This window comes from Ctenopharyngodon idella, chromosome 6 (assembly GCF_019924925.1).
Source record: "Ctenopharyngodon idella isolate HZGC_01 chromosome 6, HZGC01, whole genome shotgun sequence".
Taxonomy (NCBI): domain Eukaryota; kingdom Metazoa; phylum Chordata; class Actinopteri; order Cypriniformes; family Xenocyprididae; genus Ctenopharyngodon; species Ctenopharyngodon idella.
The window spans coordinates 30,295,453-30,313,904 of NC_067225.1; the positions used below are offsets into that span (position 1 = coordinate 30,295,453).

The 18,452-nt window shown below is 36.4% G+C and overlaps 1 protein-coding gene across 1 annotated transcript in view; it reads right to left on the minus strand.

Moving 5' to 3' along the window:
• ptprt (protein tyrosine phosphatase receptor type T) overlaps positions 1-17,849 on the minus strand; it is a 243,250-nt gene extending 225,401 nt beyond the window's left edge. The window contains exon 1 of the mRNA XM_051897436.1: positions 17,441-17,849. Within this exon, the coding sequence (XP_051753396.1) occupies positions 17,441-17,520 (80 nt within the window). The 5' untranslated portion in view covers positions 17,521-17,849. The remainder of the gene's footprint in view (positions 1-17,440) is intronic.
• Positions 17,850-18,452: the final 603 nt, after the last annotated feature.

The window sequence follows — 18,452 nt, forward strand, 5'->3', positions numbered from 1 at the left end:
AAGGCCTATGAAAGGAAGAGGAGAGATAGATGATACGGTGGATAGAGACAGAATGCAGGTCTGATGGGGGCAAATTACGGCTAATGGTATTTTAGTTTTCTTTCCCACCTGATTCTATTTGTCCATGATTCTATTTCACTGGACAGTATAACTCACCCTCGGTGTCTAATAGACTGCGGGGAGAGCCGAGAGGAACAGCACACCAGGCAAGAATAGTGCACTCCTGGAATATCTAAGTTTTTCTAGACATTTATTAACCAAACTGATCATTTCAAGGAATTTCAAGCTAAATCTATACCAATATCAATATTAGTTAGAACTCTGCCCTGTCAAATTTAAAGTTGAAATGTGTAATTTTTTCTTGCTACTAGTGTCACCAAATTAAATTTTCGAAAATAATTCCTGTTTTCAAACAGTTTTTAAACAATACACCCATCTCCATTGGTTGGACAAACAGATAGCCCCACCTTAAACTCATGCTATTGGTTGATCTAGTATGTGCTGGGCTGGTCAGGATGATTTAATTGCTCCCAAGAGCTAGTATAAGCATTTTGGGGGGAAATAAACCTACAGATTGCTTACTTGTATCTCTGAATATTAAGCTGGGATAGTAAAAAGTATTATTTTATGCATTTATTTTTTTTTTTATCTTTTCCAAAGCATTAACAAATACCTTTATACAATTGCATGTTGCATGCAGTCTTAAAAAAACAGCAATTAGTGTGCATTAAAAACACAACGTATAGTAAAAACTGTGATGGAGACGTGTCTTATTGCTAGTGAGAAATAGACATCTGTGGTACTAAATTAACTCTAAATGAAACTTAATTTAAAAAAAAAAAGAGTCGGCGGATAAATATAAAATGGTTCAATGCATTAGTTCGGTTTGACGAAACACTGTATGATCTCCTGCTAGCTTAACTAACAGCAAAAAAAAGTCAAAACACTCGCAAGATACTGCCAATCAACACAACACAATCAAATATTGTATTTGGGGATTTGCAGGGAGGATAAGAGGAGAGGGCAGAAACAGCGAAACACCAGCAGCATTCATCATATTCTGCCACCTTCATGCTGATAGAGAAAATTAATAGCTTCTTAATCGGGGAGTACAAACCAACCCCCTGCAAATACTTTCTAAAGCATTTAAATCACTTTCAAACATACTGCAACTCTTTTGCCATTTTAGAAAATCTTTCACTTACAGCCAGAGATAACAAAATATAAAAGTGGTGTAAACTAGTCCACCTCCATAACTATTACTCCCAATGTTCCTATTAACAGCATTAATGTGTAGATTGCTTTTAGAATGTGTATATTGGTATATAGAAATACAAGGTTTGACTCCAATGTATTCAATATGTATTTTAAGCTACACCACAGCTTCAAAAATAAATTAATAGTATATATTCAGCTGCACTCTAAAAAGATGGCATCTCGGCAAGCCACATTCAAAGAAAAACATTATATTAAAGCAGTAAAAAAGACCTTGTGTTATATGCAAAACTCTCTGAAGTTGTTGCCTTGTGTGGTTCAACACAACCGCAAGTCCAAGAGCGCCTATACACTCAGGAAGATCTTATTTCAAACCCTGAGCACCACCTCAGATCAATGTCACAGTGTCCTTGAGTAACTCAATGAATTCCCAGGGGCATTTCCAGGTACTTGCGCCAGTAAGGTCAAACTATTTGAGTGAAACCTTACGTAAAAAAAAAAAAAAAATATATATATATATATATATATATATATATATACACACACATTATGTATCTATATATAAAAAGAGAAAGAGAAAAAAATGACTAAATTTCCATTCAAATGACTGAGGACCGGCGTTCCACGAAATTCCACCCCACAATTCAACAAGCGGCCTAATGCTCTGCCATTTCAAATAATGATGGGTGCTTTGCTGGATTTAGGTCAAAAGTCATCATTTTAATACTTCCCATTAGCAACGATCAAGGAAAACGGTCTGCACAAAGGAGTTCCTGTTGGGTTCTGGCATCTCACTGTCATGTCGAAGGCGTAACTCATCCATCATTTTTACGATAGCTTTGGTTTTCACATAATTAATGGCCGTCAGCAGGATGTAAATGTGTGAAGATGAAAGAAAGGGAAAACATTTAAATTAACACTGTCACTTTGAACAATGGCAAGCTGGAAAAGACGATTGCGTTCGCATTCGCAGGAGATGAAGTAGCCACCAGAAAATGAGAAAAGCGGAGCATTTATCTCTGAGCACAGACACAATCGATGTATGAACATTGGAGTTTACCTTAAAAACAATCCAATGCGTCTGAGAGTCACACATTTTGCTGACATTTTCAATATTCATTTTAATATGATTATGTAGAGATTCATGATTCAAAGAGAATTCTGGGAGGCAGAGCGTGACACAGGATGAGCTATGGATGTATAATGACGTATAATGAGGATTTGAGCTACAATGTACATAGTTTGATGTTTCTCTCTCTTTGTGGTTTTTAGTACTTTGGAAAATAATATAGTAGGGCTGGGCGATATGGCAAAAAAATTAAATCTCGTTTTTTTCAGAATGACAGACCGATTCACGATTTCGTTTTTTTTTTTTTTACTGTTTAACTAGTCAACTTAAAAACTACAATATGATTCAAGTAACATTTTCTTTATTAACAATCTGGTTAAAAAAAAAGTTCCATTACAAGTGCACCACACATGAAGTGATCAACATGGTGTAAATGTAAAACAATTTGTTAAATAAATATGCCAGAAAATATGCCTGAAATAAATAACACCAGTAATAGGCTATTATTAACAGCAAATGCTTTGTAAAAACAGAAAACAACAGCAGCTTTCAGCCTGTCACCATCATGCATACATGAAATATCAAACATACAGTAGTAGTCCTTTACAGGGTTTTTTTTGTCGTATTGTTTTTATGTTTGGCGCACTCGTGTCTCGCGTCTTTTGCAGCATCTCACCCATGAAACAGCATTCTAAAAACACGACGGTCAAGTTCAAAAAGTTCAACTTGCGTTTAATAACTTTGCCTTTTTTTTCTCATTCCACTGCCTGCGTCTCATTTTTATAACGCAATAACGCATTTCTGAACGAAAAGCCGCTTAAGAATAGTGATGTGTTCTACGTTCATAGAGCGTCACACGAGAGCGGTTAATCAGGCGCGCCGGCGCCATCATGAGCTCGGATCATTTTCTTCTCTTAACGGTTATCATTGCTGTATTGTCAACATGTCTAATTGTAAAGCTCGCTAACATTTTTATTCAAAATCGCGATTTCTCGATTTCAAAAATAATAAAATCGAGGCAAAACATTAAATTCGAATTAATTGAAAAAAATCGGAAAAATCACCCAGCTCTATAATAAAGTAGACCAGTCTTTTTTTTCTTTTTGGACTGATATTTTCAGTGGCATGTAGGCCCTTTTTTCAAGGCTTACCACAGTACAAGGATGCAAATTTCTGCAAGGTTCTGACCCCCACCAATACCACAATCATTAGTTATCCAACTTTCCACCATGTAATGGTTCTTTGTTATCTAGTTTGTTGCTCACGACACATTTCAAAGAATTTTTCCTCGCTTTCTCATTTCAACCCTTTTACTATGGCCTCCTTTCATCCTTTAACACAGTGCTCTAGTGGATGACCTTTTCACAATGTCCAAATAATGCAACAAAGTGTGAATCCACTCTAGCCAATCGCCATTAACCACACCAATTAAAAGCGTTTTTAATCTTCCACTGGGGAACAAAGCCTCCTTCTCGAATTGCCAACAGTATCTGTTGGATGTCCACCACAGCCCTTAAAGGTTAATGGTGTCTCCGTAGAAGGAAATGTAAGGAGAATGAATGCATGTGGGTCTTGTTACTCGTCTCTCCCTTCCCTTGACTTCTGACAGAGCCCTGACATAAGAGCCACCCAGTTCATTATGTTCAGCCCACTGTGCTCTGAAAATATTCCTGCCCTTGCCATCTTCTTGGTCACGTTTTCTTGCACTCACTCCTGTTTATACAAGGAATTAAAGTCAACATGAACTAGCTGTGACAACTTCCGTAATGTGAGATATTTCAGAGTGAAGTAGATTATTATATAAGGAAAAAACACAGCAAAAAATGGCTATTTTCATAGCTAAGTTTTTGCAAATAGCAAACTTGGCGGACTGAACAACAGGTGGATGAAAAAGCTAAGCAACAACAGCTGTTTTTAGTCATTGAGAAGCAGTGTGAGTGAAATAATGACAGTAAAACAAACTGCATTACAAAAGCACAGCACTTTCAGCTTGGAGCTGGATCAGCCAATTAATCGTACTTCATCTCAATACATTTGCCCACACGTTTCCTTCTGTGAATAAACTGCATGGTGCGGGGCAAAATGTGGCAGACAGTTGGGTTTCTAATGGCTAATGAGGGGGCTTGGATAAACAGTGATTTACGAGGGTTTGAATTTATCTCATGAGTCTGGACAACTAAGGTTGTTCATTTGTTATCCTATTTATTAGATTGACAGGATTAATTGTGTACTAAAGGTTAAAATACTTTCTCCAATCTTACACATTTTGAGGTCAGGGTGGTCGACTACTTGTCAACAAACAAATAGTAGGGTAATAAGTTTAATTAGTGAGTTTATCTATAGTTTCTTTCAATATATATATATATATATATATGTATAAATATATATATATATATATATATACTTTAAAACGTTTACACATTACACAACACTATAAACTCAAGAAACATTTCTTATATTATCATCTGTTGAAAACAGATGTGCTGCTTAATATTTTTGCAGAAACTGTGATATACTACCATTCAAAAGTTTAGGGTAAGTTTAAAAAAAAAAAATCAATATATTGACTCACCATGGATGCATTAAATTGATCAAAAGTGACAGTAAAGATATTTATAATAATGTTACAAAATATTTCTTTTTCAAATAAATGCTGTTCTTTTGAAAATTTTCTATTCATCAAATATATTCTGAAAAAGTATCATGATTTCAACAAAAATTAAGCAGCAAAAACAACACTGATAATAATGAGAACTGTTAATAATAATTTTAATAATAATAATAATAATAACAATAAATTACATTTTAAAATATAACAGTTATTTTAAATTGTAATAATATTTCACAATATTACTGTTTTTACTGTATATTTTAACAAATGTAGCCTTGGTGAGAATAAGATACTTTCAAAAACCTTTAAAAATATCTTAATTTTTTTTTTCTTATTCTTTCGGCAGGTAGTGTAGTGTATATACAGTACGTTCCTTTCCAATACAATCTCACACTCAAAAGACAAAAGTTTCACACTCATTCATCATAGCTAGAACACAAACTTCCTAAATCTACAAGTTTGAGTGAACTTTAGCACACTAAACTTGGCAGACCCAGAGATCTTCACTAGTCAGTGAGGACTAAAACTTCATTTTCAGCAATAAATGGAGAAACAGCTGGATTTGGGATAATTACCACATATTACAAATGAACAGCCAGAGCCAGAATGGGGTCCTTTCCAACACCTTTCCAACGCTATTCAAATCAAGATTCGCTTAGAACTACATGCAATCTGTCTTCATGGTAAGAGATTTAATTATCAAATGAATCAAATCTTAACTGACAATCAAGACACTCTTCGTCTCAATCCAATTAGTCTAAATTTATTGATGGATTCATTGATGGCAATTACCGCATTTGTGTGCGCACACACATCTGTGCAGGTTTCTTTGACAATGTTCCTCTCCATGAGAGAACTGTAGAGTAAACAGAAGGACAGGATATTTCTCAATGCCAGCCATATGATGTTTTCTCAGCTCTCCAGATCTGCACCGTCTGAATCATTCTGCCAACACCTTCCTTTTTCTCTCTCTCTCTCATCCACCTCTTGAATAACCCTCTGCCAGAAAACCTGAGCCTCATCCTCTTTATCTCAACCCTCCCATACCTCATTCCCTCTCTGAGGAACATCTACCCCCAATTCACTTCAATCCTGCTTACAAACATTGAGTTTCTGCTGTGTCCAAGTCCTCCAGGGAAGTTTGGACTTACGAGCTCAGGAGTCATAATTACGACGTGCATTTTTTCGCTCTCTTTTAAGCTTACTGACAAACAAACAAAGCTTTTTAGCACTACTGCAACAAAATAAAGAGCAAAGGATGTTCATTAGGTGTGTAAATGATACATTATGTACTTTATCCTTCTCGTGCTGCAACCAAGAAAGATGGCAAATATAGTTTTGCTCACACAAGACTGGCGTCTCATAAACAGAATAGCTTTATTGCTGTTCTTCACAAAATGAGTGTAAATACGATCACATGACTTGAATGTAGTAACAACACACATTATCTCCATTGGCTACAATCTAGTGTTGTCATGATACCAAAATTTCAGTAGCCTGTATCAATACCAGTAAAATTTCAGTTATCAGTACTAATTTGCAAACCATGTGCAAATTCATAAATCAACGCCATTGCTGAGTATTTTCTGTTTAAAACTGCAGTGATCTAAAGACACAATTGTGCAGCATTTACTTCCGTAAGTTAACTGAGTGGATCTCTGAGCTTGTACGAGTGAGTGGAGGCGGGGCTAATTAGCATATTCATAGATCCGCGTATATTAAATGAAGCAAGCGTGTAGAGTTACGTTCAGGGTATTTTAAGGCATGAAGTAAAAAAAAATTTCACAGGAATTTTTTTTTTTAAATATGTTACTTTGGTGATCAAAGATTAGTTTTAAGGGATTGACTACAGGGGGGCTTTAAGTAATAATACATTTAAAAAAATTCAGACTTAATACTACACAATGAATGTTTTATACATCATGTTTTTAATAACAATGATTCGCAAACATGCAGAGCTCATGCGGAATTAACTGGATTTTGACTTATTTAAAAGCCTCTAATTGCCCATTGCATTCACGCTTGTCTGTGATTGGCTACAATGCTCAATGCTGCAAAAACACGTACTTGGTACTTGGTTCTACCGGAATATCATAAAAGCTGGTATCGTTGCATTTTTAAAACTCAAGTATCGACTTGGTATCAAAGTACAAGTACTTTTGACAACACTACTAAATTCATAAAACAGGTTCTAGTCCTGGATGCTGATTGGTCAACATAACAAGCTCAGAACTCAGAACTTGGAGAAACATTCCAAGAATTCTAAAAACGCAATATAGTAACAACTCTGACACAAAACGTTTGCCATATTCTGTCATGCCAGGGACATCTTCGAGTGGAAGGAAGGATAGTAATACATTTGCATAATAAAATGTAATGTTTTAATTATCATATTACTTTTTATTAGCAATAAAACACTCAAGGCCTTGCTGTATTATAAATACAGAAATTGCAGGTACCTCTTTGTGTATATATCCACAATACAGTGCAGCATCATGTAATTAATTGCACAATTATTAATTAAAACCTGCAGTTCTAGCTAAAATCTAATTTTAAGAGTCATGTTTGAAGCCAAAATAAGCCAACCTGTGACAGGACATCAATTACTGCACCAGGTCCAATTTTTCTAAGCTCACAGACTACATAATTTGATGAAAGAACTGTTAATTGCGATTTATTATTATTAACAATAACCTTTTTATGCTTCACACTGTGCTTAACATCCCTTTACAATTTAGTAAAATCAAAAAGCATTTTTGCTGTCTTTTTCTGTGTCTCTCTCCCTCCCCTCTTTTTTTCTTTGGCCTAAGTGGGAACCTCTTAGCATGCTTTCTTTTAGACACTTACGGCTGTGAATAGAAATCCGTCCCCCTGCTTGTGCTCTCAGGACAGAGAAGTATAAGGTATCACATTCAAATGAGTCCCTCGCTGATTTTGTCCAAAGCTCTTTATTGCTCTATTGATTCTGAGAGCGTTACGATGACAGCGCTGCATGATTTGATGGGGCGTCAAATGAGTCTGTGTCTCTTTAATGACGCTGTAATTGAGCCTCACACACTACGGCAACAAAACAGCTCAATCTCCAACCCACGCAGAGGTAAAAAAAAAAAAAAGAATGATAGGCCAGATATTAATAATAATTATTAATAATTTCATCCGGAAATGTTTTAAGAAAGTGCTGTATTGGTAAGCAGATGGTGAGCAGTTGCAAAGTGGTTCACATTTTAAAACACCTAATATCGGTGAATACTAATGTGCAATGCAATCGATTCAATTCATTCTCATGAATCAGTTTAAAATCTTAAATTATTCAAAATTCAGATTCACATTAAATACAAAAAAATATTTACAATATGTATTCTGTCCACATTTATACATACATACATATATATATATATATATATAAAATCATTTTAAAAATATGAATATGACATAAAATATATTAAAAACATTTTCCTCTGTCTTTCTTTGACATTGTCTTTTTTTTTCTCCCACAGGAGCAGTGTCTCTTTCAACCTCTCCCTCTTTCTTTCTACTCTTAAACTCTCATGAATCTTTCAGGAAGAATGTCTGTAAATCCGGCCTTGCACACACAGTAGAAAAAAATATAATTACTTTTTATCACACATTAAATCCCCCGACACCCTGGACATCAGAGAGGGTCTTTCTGCCCATCCAGAATGAGCATGACCCTGCTGGAGAGTGCTGACTGAAGGGGAACGGATGTTTGTGCCCTGGAGAAATGAATGAAAGAAGAGTGGAAGATCTTGCTTTCATGTTGTCTCTTAGCCTAAGACTAGATCACAGTCACATGCTTAATTAATTTAACGTCAGTGACATATTATACGAAACCTATCTGAGAATAAGATACATGTCAAATCACAGGGGGGAAAAAAAGAAATGTATAATTAGTTAGGCTGGGACTTCATTGTATCCAGCTGGAATTAATGAAATATTAAAAAATAGTCTCCATATGACTTGGTTGAGGGTTTGGTGACCAGCAAAAAAGTATTAAAAAAACAATAAACTTGGTGACATCAGCTGAAAATGAAAGTCATTTCAGAGGCTGATCAATTTGATGAAACATTGCGCAGACAAACGTTGGAAATAATAAACCAATAAACTGTGTACTAAAACAGTGACCATGGTCCATTTTTGATTTCATGTTGACTTTAAGGAGCTATTTAAAGGGATAGTTCACCAAAAATAAAAATTCTGTCATCATTTGCTCACCCTCAAGTTGTTCCAAACCTGTATAAATTTCTTTGTTCTGCTGAACAAAGGAAGAATATGGGTAACCAAACAGTTGTGGGGCACCATTGACTTCCATAGTATAGAAAAAAAAGAATATGGAAGTCAGTGGTGCCCACAATTGTTTGGTTACAAACATTCTTCAAAATATCTTCTTTGTGTTGAGCAGAACAAAGACATTTATACAGGTTTGGAACAACTTGAGGGTGCGTAAATGATGACAGAATTTTCATTTCTGGGTGAACTATCTCTTTAAGGGGGTTGATTAAATAATAAATAAAAATAAACAATAATAAAAAAATAAATAAAAAAAAACACTTCCGTACCTCATACACTTTCTCTGTATGAGAAAAGGAACTTTATTTCCCACTAAAAAAAGTCTCCTTTTGTGTTTCACAAGAGAAAATGTGTTTTGAGTGACATCAAATACACCAAGTGAGCAGACTTTCTCTTTTTAGGTGAACTGCGCCTTTAAATACTGACTAAATGTGGCTCCAGATAACTCCTCGGATATTAAACATGGCTGCTCTAGAGGTTTTCTCTTTCTGTACAGTATGAAGAGGAGACGTCTCATTTATAGTGGACTTGGCCCGCACTCCAGTATTGAGCTGTCATTTAGTCAGCCAAATAGAATAAGTGGGGAGGATTAGACCAGCACAGTCATGCAGATAACACCTCTGACAGTCTTCCTTTCTCTCTCGCTCTCGCTCGAATACTAAACAGGCCACTGAGTGACAGCTTGTCAGAGGGCAAGAGTGGAGTGCTGAAACCTGGCAACCCAAGAGCAGGGCGATAACAAGCAGGTCAAAGAAAACAATTACGGCCCTGGCGCTTTCTAATGGACACACGGGAAATAATCATGTTCCTGTGTGTGTGCGTGTGTGTGTATGTGCGTCTGTGTGTGAAATCCATTATGTCCCGACAGCCCTTGCAAAGTCATTTGTTGGTCCTCTCAGGTGTCTCATTTTTTCGACCACTTCAAGTGTTGTTTTTTCCCCCTCCCCTCCTCTCTCTCTTTTCTGTCTATCTCTCAGTTGCGGCTCTCAGCGTTTCATTTCTCCCTGATTTCTCGCATTGTTTATCCACCCCCTCAGACGTGCTTTCCATCTCGGTTTAGAGCGGCAATCACAACAAAACATGGAGCAGTCACAGTACGGCAAGTCGTTTTGTTTCCATACATGTTGAGGCTTTCAGACTCGCCTGCTCATTTAGCCCTGGCAGCCTCGACGAGAATTCACTCACGATATATGTGGCGGTTTCTCTCAGTGAAGTTTAAAAAGTCTTTTTCTTTCCTTTTAAATTTCATTTATCATTTGTTCCAACTTTACTCATGGGTTTTTACTATTTTTTACTCTTGTTTGACTCAGAGAGAGATGGGGTTATAGCACAGGGGCGGCCATTAGACATGGGTGAAGTGTCTCATTCAAGGGCTCAGACAAAGTGGTCGGAGAAGGAATGAGCTTTCTGCTCATTATATGGAGCTTTTACCCACTAGGCCGTGTGTTCAAGGCTCATCTATGCCGTTTCTAATGTCTGTAAATCAGAGTGTTGGCAAATATTTGAAAAAAAGAACACATTCAGGAAGTAGACTGTGTTGATGTGGACATCATTTTGCATCTTAATTAAGCAAAAATAATTCAGTCAAATTCAGTTATAAAGCAAAATCTTGTCAAATACAATCAACATTTCTTAAAGGGTTAGTTCACCCAAAAATGAAAATTCTGTCATTAATTACTCACTCTCATGTCATTCCACACCCGTAGACCTTCAATCATCTTCAGAACACAAATTAAGATATTTTTGATGAAATCCGGGAGGTATATGACTCGTCCAATTTATCCGACACTTTCAAGGTCCAGAAAGGTACTAAAGACATCGTTAAAACAGTCACGAGACTGCAGTGGTTCAACCTTAATTTTATGAAGCGACAAGAATACTTTTTGTGCGCAAAAATAAAACAAAAATAACAACTTTATTCAACAATCTCTTCTCTTCCCTGTCATTATCCTTACATAGTTGCCGCATTAAGCACAGTGAAGGCTTCTGTGTTTACGTCCGAATGCCGGCTCAGTATTGGCCAGAGCTGATCACGTGAGCAGCACGACGCATACGTGTGATGCTGATGCAGGAGCCGGCCAATAATGAGTCAGCGTTCTGATGCAGAACCTGGAAGCGCTGGATGTAAACAACATATAAGAATGACATAATAGAGAAGATATTGTTGAATAAAGTTGTTATTTTTGTTTTGTTTTTGCGCACAAAAAAATAAAATTAAGGTTGAACCACTGCAGTTACGTCGACTGTTTTAACGATGTCTTTAGTACCTTTCTGGACCTTGAAAGTGTCGGATAAATTGCTGTTATATACCTCTCGGATTTCATCAAAAATATCTTAATTTGTGTTCTGAAGATGAACGAAGGTCTTACGGGTGTGGAACAACATGAGGGTGAGTAATTAGTGACAGAATTTTCAATTTTGGGTGAACTAACCTTTTAATACGCTTTCCTGGTCTTATAGCAAAAGCTTTATCAGTACTCATTGCTCCAAAAGCAAAAAAAAAAAAAAAAAAAAAAAAATCATTAAAATCATTAAAATGTCCGCCTCTAAAATTACTTTGATTGGATTGTGAAAAGTGGTTCTAAATGACGATTGAATGTCAGTCGAAAATTGATTGCAATGGTAAAAATGTCCCACACCTGTTTTTCTCATTGAATGTTCAGTTTAAATTGGAAATACATCACATAACGGAAGTAAAATCATTTGCAAACATTTTATGTTGAGCCTCAAAAATCTAAACTAATTTTTGTGGGGGAAAAAATTATATAAAAAGTTAACCTCCAAGGTTAAAATTAATATATTTACATTTTGACATATGCATTAACATACTTTGTTATGCATGTATATACACATGTAAATATATGTAAAAATGTAAATATATTCAACAGTACAAATTAAATATACCATATAGATGTTATTATAGTCCAGGCTTACCAAAAACAATTTTTTTTTTTACTATTAAAAAAAAAACATTTTTTACTATAAAATTAAGGGGATCATTTCCCCATCTCTACAGGGAGTCCTTGACGTGAAAAAGTTTGATGACCCCTGAGTGTGGACAATTAATCTTATGTAGACATTGTGAAATATTAAACATATGAATGCATATGAATTCATAACCATATATTGTACAATCTATTCAAAACTATTGGGTTTAAATGCATTAAATACTAAGTGAATGCAGTTAGTGAGTTAATCTGTCCTTCAGAGAGATAGCAAAGATAGCCAAGATAGCCAAATATTATATATATATATATATATATATATATACGAACTCCTAAATGCCTCATGCTGAAGGATTTATTTAAATTAATCTAGAAGCCCAAAGAAACACACGCACACTGAGTGAACTGGATTATCCAGTAGTCTGGCAGTTTCTGGATTAGCTAGGCAGTGCACAGATGATAAGAGACTTCACTGAGCTGCAAATGAGTAGCTGTCAGAGAGCAGGAGACAGACAGAGAGAGAGGGGGAGACAAATCCACAGCTCCCTCAGGGTATATGATCTCTCATTAGTTTTAATTAATCATTCTTATTAATAATAGGCGTCTCCTCGCAACCTCGACAAAATTAAAAATTCTGCCAGGCAAAAAAACAGATGCATCTGAGTTAGATAAACTAAACTCGTCCTGCAATAAATTATCATGCTGCTGCTAAAACAGACAGGGCCTGGGGCTGAATTTGTATGGGTGGGCCACCTCATCTCAGGCCCTGATAAATAAACTCAGGATATATCACAGGACCACAGAGAGCTCTCGGCATCACAGGTCCTGAGACATCCTTTATGGATGTTTTTTTAATTTAAATGATTCTTTTTTTTTTTTAAATGAACCATTTTGCCATACAAACAGTGAAACTGAAAGAAAGCTATATTCACAAGCAAGCTTTTGTTATCATTTACAAAAAGAGCACCAAAAAGTACTATGGTAATACAATGATACTCTTTGAAGTACATTTAAATACCACGTTAATGCCATGGTACTTGAATATAGTACTTATTTAGGACCAAGATATACACTACCAGTCAAAAGTCTGGACTCACTTAACTGAGCTGAGTTTCTCATGATCTAAAGCAGGGGTGGCGAACTCCGGTCCTGGAGAGCCTTAGTCCTGCAGAGTTTCGCTCCAACCCTGATAAAAACTCACCTGCCTATAGCTTTCTAGCAACCCTTCAGGCCTTGATTAGCTTGTTCAGGTGTGTTTGATTAGGGCTGGAGCTGAACTCTGCAGGACAGTGGCTCTCCAGGACCAAAGTTAGCCACCCCTGATCTAGGGGTGTGCGATATAACGATTTTTGATCGTGGACGATTAAAATGTCTCCACGATCTGCTTATGAAGAAATATCGTAGTATTGTGCTACAGTGCTTTCTATCAGTTGCAGTTCCAGCGCCTCCGTCTCAGCATACTGTTCAACGTGACGTACATTCACATCACATTTTAACGCAGCGGTAGAGTAATATTCGCGGAACACTTCAATCCACAAAAGTTCATTATTTCATGTGCCTTGCCAGTTAAACTTTTCTTTCGCGTGCTGATGCGCTGTTCTGATATGCGTTTTTCAGAGCGCGTTCACGCGAAGCGCACAGGCACTAAAAGCCTGTCAAACAGCGCCTGATTAGCTACTAAGTAATCTTTAGAGTCCGATTGCTCTAATACTGTCAAATACACACAAAGTTTACATAAACACAGTTGGTTATGTCTAAAGTGAAATGAAACATTTGAGAGAAGATTGGATGCGTGGCTGTATATTAGATATACGTGCAGGTCTTTAAAGTGACAGAGCAGCCTAATATTAACCATGCGGTCGCTTGTCCTTAAAGGGATAGTTCACTGTAATGTTGTTTCAAAACTGTATTAATTTCTTAAAATAAAATAAAATATTTTGGAGAATGTGGGTTAGCTGGACAGTTGCTGGTCTCTATTGACTTCCATAGTAGGAAAAACATAGTCACTGTGGACCAGCAATTGTCTGGTCACATTCTTCAAAATAACTTTTTGCTCTTGACTGAGAACTTTAATACATTAGCTTTATTAAGAATCAATGTATAATTTATACAGTGAAGTCTAGTGTTATATTTTTATATTTGTTCATTTAATTTTTTACTTGAATGCTACTGTTACTACTGAATACATCTACTGTAGCTGAAAAAATAAATCACTTTATTTAATTTGTATAATGTGTAGCCTATGTTTTTCTTCTTTTTTAATAACAAAGATAAAATTAATAACAAATAACACAAAAAATAATGACAAAGATTTTTATCTTCGCCACTTTGGCCTAAATGTGTGCCATTTTTAATTTTATTTTATATTTTGTTATTTTGTAAGACTTTGTTTTTAAAATAGGGAAATTAGTTTGGCTGCTCATAATAACTTTTGTTAACTCTACAATAAGTAAATCCACTTCACCAGCTAATTATTCTTTGACAACGATGCCATAGAAATATACAGGGCTACCGCAAAAACAGAAGTTCAAAGACAAAATTCTAAAAGATGGCTGTGCATACGTTTCTCTGGCACATAAGGTCTATAGTGTATGTATACATACCGTTTTGTTGTCTGTTTTAAATCCGCAGCTAAAGTGTCCCGCTTTGTGCAGCGTGCATTCTCACATGTCAAAACAAACTCGACAAGGTGTCAGTGATTTGGCCTCTAGAGGTCGCTTTTGTACTGTATAATGACAGCGGACACTTTTCAGCCGCTCCAGCAATGGACAGGGGAAAACTATCGGTATGGATTTTTGCCGATAACCAATTGCTGGCAAAACCGATCACTTGGTCGACCTCTACTCTCATCACAAAAAGACAGACAACTTTTACAGAGAAGACTGCTGAAACTGTGACATCTGACAACAGAAAGATGACAAGGAACACTGAGAGTTAGACATGTCAGGTCTGCCCTCTTTGGCTCTCAGCTGCCAGCTGAAGATATTCAATTAAATGCCAAATGGAAAACTTTCAGTGGGATAACTGCCACTTTTAAATCAATTATGGCACACTCAACCACTTTGCCCATAGGCATAAGACAGTCAGATCTACTGCACCAGTTGCGCACTAAAACAGCTTTTAAATGAAGTAAACATCAATAAAATACAAGAGACATCCATCAATATGCTGAATAAATGTAATGGAAGCGTTTAGTCCCGTATGCCCTGAAGGACCCATGGTACAGTAATGGAATCAGACAGTAATGCCATGGTACTTTGATATATATATATATATATATATATATAATGGTACTAAATGACTACTATACTCACATACCATAGTATGTACATGCTACTTCAAAGAATACCATGTGCACAAGTCCAAAAAAAGATGCATTTTTTGTCATAGTCTTTTTATGTTGATAGCCTTGCTTTCATTTTCCTCAGACTGGTGAATAAAGATAGGCCTATACTTGTCAAGCTGTTCACTGAAGCACAGAGAAAGTCTTGTTGGCCCTGCCAAAATTACAAGCAAAGATAGAATGGAACACAAATTATCCTCGCAACAAGAGCCAGGCTACAGACGTGACACTAAAAAAGCACTGAAATGTAAAAACACTGGTCTGGGGGCTTATTAAATGAACATGTCAAGCCATGAAAGATATTACAGAAGCATGTCGTATTTGCTCAACAGGTCGACAGCACATGAGAAGCGTGAAACAATCAAAGCTAAGAGATATTTCTAAAAGTCATCTGAAATTGTCTTGGTTTCATTTGCCAAGCCCTGAAAGAGAATTAGTGAATACGGTTTTAATATCTGTCCATTGTGGTTGTCTGTTGATTAACTTTATTGTCTAAATGTTAGTTTTTTACCCACAGACCTCAAGCCAAAAACTGAACTACACAAACAGCAGAAAAAAAACGTATTAAACAAATATAATAATCCAATAATTATCGGCATACTTAACCTTTATGCTGAACTTAACATTCTATATATTGATTAAAATGATTTTTGTGGCATGTTGTGGCAACATCTCTGCTTCCATCCATCTAACTTGTACAATTGAGTAAAAATGGAAGAAATTATTGTGTCTGTGTTCTCACAGTTTCAACTCAATTTTCTACATCCATAATCAAATTCAAAGTGGTTGAACAAGTGCAAGGAACTTATCACCACAGGTTGCAATATTTGAATCACTTTAATTTAAGGTTGCAATTAAAAAGTTTTCGATTGTTGTGTTTTACAGTGATTCAGGACAAGTTCTAATAGAATTTATTGGGTTCATTTCAACATTAAAACTGCTATTTGACTTTTCTAACCTTCCAGTTAAATTAAAATAGACAGTTCTAGTCAATAATTTCTTCCAAGCACATCTGAAAACTTGCTTAGTTCTTTTCATAAATCCTCCCCATCAATTAACTGCATCATTATTGTTATAATTTAGCTCTTCACTGTTTTCTTTGAACACTGCGGGTTATTCACGACAAAGAAAAGATAATTTTCAAAAAAATATTATCATATTCAAAACAAAAGAAACGGAGAAATCTTTCCTGTTCTAGGACAATTTCTCACCGACCCACGATTCAACCAGTGATGCTGCGGTTCCCGGTTTGGATGTGCCCAGAGCGCCACCCGCCGGCGGAAAGATGAACTGCAGCCATTTCAGGACGGAACGGACGCGGTGGCTGATTCCCTCACTCTATACGAGACTATTTTAAGATCTCATCGCCGAGCTCAACAATTCCCTTGAAACCGATCACTGATAAATGAGAAACTTTATATTAAATTATCCCAAACACAAATTACTATTAGCTATAATTATGAGCGTACTAAGTAGGCTAGTACGCATAAGTGACTGAGTAAACTTTTGTTTATCCAGTCTGAGGTAGCACATACAAATATACAGCCATATATATATATATATATATATGTGTGTGTGTGTGTGTGTGTGTGTGTGTGTGTAATATGTAAGGATGTATATATATATATATATATATATATATATATCAGTCGTCTTGATAAACTTGTCTCCGCATGCAAGTACTGAGGTAAATATGATAGGGCTCCGTTATAAAAAGGTATGATTTGACTATAAAAAGTCACAAACGATAAATAAAGCAAACACCAAATCTGGTAGAATTCATTTTCATCGAACACTGACGTTATAACATTAAGTTACATCTCCCTTCAGAACACCGTCATTAATAAACAAGATACAATTATTAAAGTTTCATCCCGTCTTGGGTTACGGCATTCAAACCTCGCGTAACCTCCGCAAAGTGGCCAAAAGAAAGAGAACGGAATGCAAACTTGCCTGGAAAGAACTCTCCAAATGTGAGTTGAACATGAAAAACAAGCAGCAGAAGGGCGAAGTAGTTCCTTTGGTCCATTCTTGCGGTCACTACTTCACATACTCGCTGTCCGTCCGTGCGCGAGAGAGCTGACTTCTCTGACGGTTTCCCGGCATTGGTGATGTAGCGCGCGCGACTCAAGCCGGCAGTCGACAGCTGTCTGATTGTTGGGTTTCTGTACTGCTACGACAGGGTGTATGGGGAGGAGAGTGGGTGCGAATGAACGAGAAGAGGGTTCCAATATCCCCCAGGTCCTTAGACCTGCCTGCCAGCCCGTTCTGACACGAAATACTGGTGAGGTGATGGTTTACATACTACAGCGCGCGCTGAAGACGCTCCGGTAGCACACTACGCGATACGGTGCGCACTTGCGCGGTGCCTAAAAGTAATTCTACACTCTCTAAGCAATGAGTGAGGGAGGTTCTAGGACACTCTAGCTTCTTTGTTTACCGTGTTGTTATTTACAATACAGTGGCCACAAAAGTGTTTGGACACTTAAGCCACACTTTAATGTGGGATTATATAAAATATCAAACCAAGTAGCATCTATTTCAAAGATAGCAGAAGCAAACTTTTCATGCTAAATGTCTCACAAAAAATAATTTTAATTGTCTAAATAATAGATACAGGCATATTGCTCAAAATGAATATAAAAAGTAAATGGAGACTTTATATGGAGCCAAACTTTATATGTTTACATACACATGCAAACACACACCTATACATTTATATACATATATACATTATACGTGTGTGTGTGTGTGTTTTGTGATACAGTATTACATTTTGATATCTATATAGATATCAAAATGTAATACTGTATCACAAAACCTCACCACCATACTATTATAAGGCTAGGCAGATAGATTTGAGACGCAAAAGCACAGTTAGTCGGAGCATAACTGATTTGCAGATGGAACTTGTTTGATATTTGTATCAACTATCAAATTGCTTTTTGTTGCCACTGTCTC